Below are 5,195 nucleotides of genomic sequence, written 5' to 3' on the forward strand. Positions count from 1 at the left end.
TGTTGAATTTTGATTAGTAATTAGAATTACAAGTTAGAGCATCTGAAATTACAAGTCAAAGCATTGTAAAGTATAAGTTAAAATATTGTTTTTTATCGAGTACTCAATTAGTTAATGGATTTAAACCCAATTAGCTATTTAAATCCGATTTGATATTTTTTTACCTCTACGAAAATACCAAATCTGCCCCTGATCATATTAGTATTTTTAGTCCAACTCAAATCATCCATCAGTGATAAAATGAATCAAATAATGTACTAAAATATTATGTCATTGTACATTAACAATAAAAATTTGGAAATCAGGGACTCATTGTACAAAATTCATGTACTATAAACATATTGGTGACAAAGAATCTTATAGAGTGCTAGAGTCAATGACCAGCGACACAACTGAGATGGCAACGCGTCAACAATGAATATATAAATCCAGCAAACCTGATTCTGAGTCTGACTCAAAAAATTAATATTTGGGATTTCTTTTCTTTTGTTATTGTAAATGTAGAATGTTAGATCCAAGAATTTTAGCCCCCTAAAAAATTTGCGGTCGCATGGACACGTCGCCTCTAGACATGTGCAATTATTATCGGAAAGAAATTAAATCACCCTTTTGGAAAGGTAACAATTTAATTTTGCTTGAAATTATTTTTGATCTTTTCTTTTCAATCAGACACATTTGTTACTGGTAGAAATTGAAAATAATATAATTTAAATAATATCCTAATTTTGACAACTCTACGGTCAGCTGAGATGAGATTTTAGAACAAAGATTAATATAATTATACCCAAAATTTGACAAATCTAACGTGAGCTGATTTTAAAATTATAACAAGTACAAAATTAGCGAATTACGTGAAAGTGAATGACCAAAAAAAAGTGAAAGAAAAAGATAGAAAGCAACTTTTTGTAATTTTGCCAGAATCACAAAAGATGCATAAATGAATCATAACCGACCAAAAATAGACACAGGCTCCACATGGCCCACTGCCATAAAGCCTGCACAAAATAATTGCCTCTCTAATTATTAGTAATCAAGCAAAGTACACCTCTCATTTAATTTCACAAGTCATGTGACCATTCCCTATGTCCAGGTTTTTTTATTAATAGAAAAAATAAAAATAAAATATCGATAATGGAAAGCTAATTTGTTAGATTTTGAAAAATAGCAAAAAATATTATAATTTATAATGTCCAGGACACTATAGCTGAATGTTATAAATCATAATGTCCAGCAAATTAAATTATTAATGATTTCTAATTAACAAAAAAACACTGTAGCTGAATGTTATGGTCTACGGAGTCTAAATGCAATGTTTTTTCTTCTTCTTTTAATACAACAAACCATGGCAAATAAAATAAAATAATATAACTGAATTTTATAGACTATATCATTCTGCTACAGTTTTTTTAATTAATTAGTAATCATTACGATCAAATTAACTGAACATTATAATTTGAGTAAAGCTAGAGTGTGATGTGCTCACCAAGAGAGTTTGGTGAGCACAACTCCAAAAGTTCATCGGATCGACTTGAAACGTCAAATCCAAACCGTTGAAATTCATGTACTTCATAAGTGATGCATGTACATGTAAAATTTTGAAAGTTTCGAGTTTATTTGCTACACAATCAAGCGGTCAAAGAAATGAATATTTTATAAGTTAATTTATAAGTTGTTTTATATATTCAATTTTTATTATTTCTTTGACTGCTTGACCATGTAGCAAATAAACTCGAAACTTTTAAAAATTTGCATGTATATGCATAACTCATGAAGTACATGGATTTCAATGGTTTGAATTCGACGTTTGACGTCAATCCGATATACTTTTGGATGAGTTAATTCGACGTTCGACGTTTCACCAAACTCTCTTGATGAGCACATCTCACCCTAGCTTTGCTCTTATAATTTATAGCATCCATTTATAATGTTCAGTTATAAATCATAACTTTTTTTATTTTCTGAAATTTCACAAAAATGTGCACATAATCCATATTTTATTTTTATTTTTTCTATTAATAAAAAATTCGGAAGTCTCCACTCCGCCACCTGTTCTACCATCCTTCATCAATTCACCTACAATTATTCCATTGCATGAGAGTAAAAATATAAATTATTCTCTGGCATGCAATGAAAAAGACATTTTGCGGTTGAAGAATTGCAGAGAAGAGGAGAACACTAGCCCCCTAAAATCTTGAGCAAACCAAAGCATCATCATCTCTCTATTATTTCCTTCTCCCACTTCAAAACCCCTCTCTCTCTCTCTCTTATCATGAGATTCCATCACACTTCTCCCAACTAAACCTCCTCTGCCGAGATGCCCCGTTCAACCGACGGCGGAACTTCCGGCGACGAGGTGGCCTCTCCTCGCGCCACCGCCAGACCTAAGAAATCCAAATCCACGACAACCACCACATGTCCCTCTCCGACCTCGTCTTCCTCATCGGACTTCGAGTTCACTGTATCGGTTTCCCCCACCTCCAAGCGCCTCTCCAACGCACAGCTTTGCCCGGCCGACGAGCTTTTCTACAAGGGCCAGCTCCTCCCTCTTCACCTCTCCCCCCGTATCTCCATGGTTCGCTCCCTCCTCCTCTCCTCCGCTTCCACCTCCTCAGCCTCCGGTGACTCCTCCGCCACCTCCCGCGACTCAAACGGTAGCACCTCCTCGTCTTTCTCCGCCGACCTCAGCCTCCTCCACCCCTCCGACTCTGCGCCCTCCTCCTCCCGCCCCAGCTCCGTCAATGACGATGAGGCCCTGCCTCGTCGATCCCTGCCCTTTCCCCTCCCCCCCAAACCCCAGCGCTCCACCAACCGTTTCTCCTCCCTCGCCAACCGTTTCTCCTCTGTTTTCCTGCCACGTGGCAACAGCACCAAAAAGGACGTCAGCTCTACTGGCAGTAAAATCAAGCCTTCTCCTAAAGAGGTATTGAAGAAGTACGTAAAGAAAGTGAAGCCTCTTTACGAGAAGCTCTCTTCTCTACCTCAGAAACAGAGCAACCAAAATCAACCACAGAAGAGAAACTTCTCCTTCTCGATTCGCAAAGACCCGGCGACGACAGGGAGAGAAGCCAAGAGTCAAGAACAGAAGAGAGATCTCTTGTTCGATCACCTGTCCAATTCATTTTCCGGCAACCTCAAGTACCCGAGAAGGAAGCATTGCGCTGCCAGCTGTCCTTCATCCATGCGTTCTTCGCCAAGTCATTCCGGGCTTTTGTGCATTGGAGGAGGCGGCGCTGGTGCATTTCCTGACATGCCGATGCCAGGACAGGTGTCTCTGTCTACGGCTTCTTCAATGGAGGAGTTGCAAAGTGCGATTGAAGGGGCGATCGCGCATTGCAAGAGCTCATTGGGAGGCCAGAAGAAGCTTGTTTTCGGATCGATACCTTTGGGGTTTGATGGAGATAGTTTTGTTGATGGCTGAGTGCAGTATCCTTCTTCTTTGTTTCTCTAGTAGTCTCTATGTTGTTTCAATTAATTTTAGCTAAAGCTAAATCTCTAATGGTAATGTTAATGTTAAAGTTAATGTTAATGATGATCAGTTAATTAGTTGTACTGGTTTTTCTCTTCAGTGCAAATTTGATCAATGCATATCAGGATCTGTGTTGTTTCCATTTTTTTTTTTGTGTGTTTTTGGACAAAATTTTAGAGAAAATATCTTTTTTCATTATTTTTGAACAAATTAATAATATTGATCCAAAATATTTTTCTGCTTTCCTTCTCTTTTTCATTTTCTTACCTAGGTGCATGCTAATGTTCCAATAATTACAAAAGTTTCTAAAATGGGGATGAAAAAATGACTATATTGTCGAGAAATAAGATCACGGACATAATTATTTCTGATGATATGATTATTATCGACAGGAGTATTATCGAGGGTACCAAGTTACCATATAGCATACAACTATACAAGTCGTACATTTTTTTCAATTTGACTAAATTGTTTTTATGTTGCTGTCAAAACAGTTCTGTTAAAATCTAATCCTGGAAAAGGCTAGAGAGACAGAATGGAAATAACTGAATCTGAATTGCTGGATTGCTAGTTAATTACCTTTTTTTTTTTTATTAGGCGTTTCCAATTTGGAATCTTAATTGTTGTGTGATATCTTATATCTACGGTCACTGCGCACATGCTGTTTGGTCAGATTCGGTTGTATGCCAGTATGCCACGTTGTTGCATGTTACAAAACTTGCATCTTACAATGCTAGATGGATGCAGATATGGATGCTCTAGTGTTACGTTGGACTAGAAACAGTTATTGCTTGCCTACATCGATCAATGTTATGTTGGGAGTTGTAGCAATGAAATAAAATGTGTGAATTGATGCCATTTATATGACCAGATGATCAATTTAGTCCTTAATATTTACAATTTTGCAAAACTTAGTTGCAGATGAAAATTAAGTAAAGAATAAGTATCCATGAAGAGATCGAATCGTCTGCCCCCCTGGGGATAGGAAATTCTTGCCCCCAGAGTCACTGAAGAGTGGGCCAAACAGTAACCAGTTAACTTTAACCTTTTAACAGTAATCGGGCCCACCCCGCAGTGACTCTGGGAGCAGGAATTTCCTGCACCCCAGGGGGCAGGAGATCTGATCTCATCCATGAAATGCTTAATGATTGGAAAATCTTGAACAATTATCCAAGTAGCAATTATATCTTTGGTCATTTTCCAATACAGAAAATCTTGAAAAATTTGTAACTAATTGTTGTTTGGACGTGACACTGAAAAATGTAAGATGTAGATCCATGTAGATTGTTGTTTGAGAGCTCTTCTCAAGAAAAGGACAGAAATTTAATGCACTACACTATTTCATGTATTGCTTTTAATACTTGTACCTTATCTTAATTGATTTATTTTTATTAAATTTAGTTTATATTGATTTTGATAGTATTAGTACTGCAGGACGATTTTCTCCCAGTGATTATTAGCAAAAAAAAAAAATTTAATGTCAATTATTAAGAATTTCAATTCTACAAAATGAAGAATAATGATTTTCTTAATTATACAACGTAGCAATCGATCTTTAATTCAACTAAAAATCTTAAGAATATATACAATATGCTTCAAACTTAATAACCAAAACTGTAATAGAGTTTAATTATTTTTTAAACTAACACTACACATTCTGCCATATACACATTATTATATTTAAGAATTTTAACTAAATTATAATAGAGGAGGGATCAGATGACACTGT

General features: G+C 36.2%; 1 protein-coding gene across 1 annotated transcript; it reads left to right on the forward strand.

The window, feature by feature from the left end:
* The first annotated feature begins 2,214 nt into the window (after positions 1-2,214).
* MAKR1 (membrane-associated kinase regulator) lies at positions 2,215-3,536 on the forward strand. Its single transcript, XM_078323250.1, has one exon. It carries the CDS (start codon positions 2,315-2,317, stop codon positions 3,416-3,418), a length of 1,104 nt encoding a protein of 367 aa, XP_078179376.1. The 5' UTR covers positions 2,215-2,314; the 3' UTR covers positions 3,419-3,536.
* The last annotated feature ends 1,659 nt before the right edge of the window (positions 3,537-5,195 follow it).

This window comes from Carex rostrata, chromosome 21, assembly GCF_964058835.1.
Source record: "Carex rostrata chromosome 21, lpCarRost1.2, whole genome shotgun sequence".
In the NCBI taxonomy this organism is placed as follows: Eukaryota; Viridiplantae; Streptophyta; class Magnoliopsida; order Poales; family Cyperaceae; genus Carex; species Carex rostrata.

Bases quoted from the DNA above. Each gene is read 5' to 3' on its own strand.
- MAKR1 (XM_078323250.1), top strand. From the start codon at position 2,315: ATGCCCCGTTCAACCGACGGCGGAACTTCCGGCGACGAGGTGGCCTCT.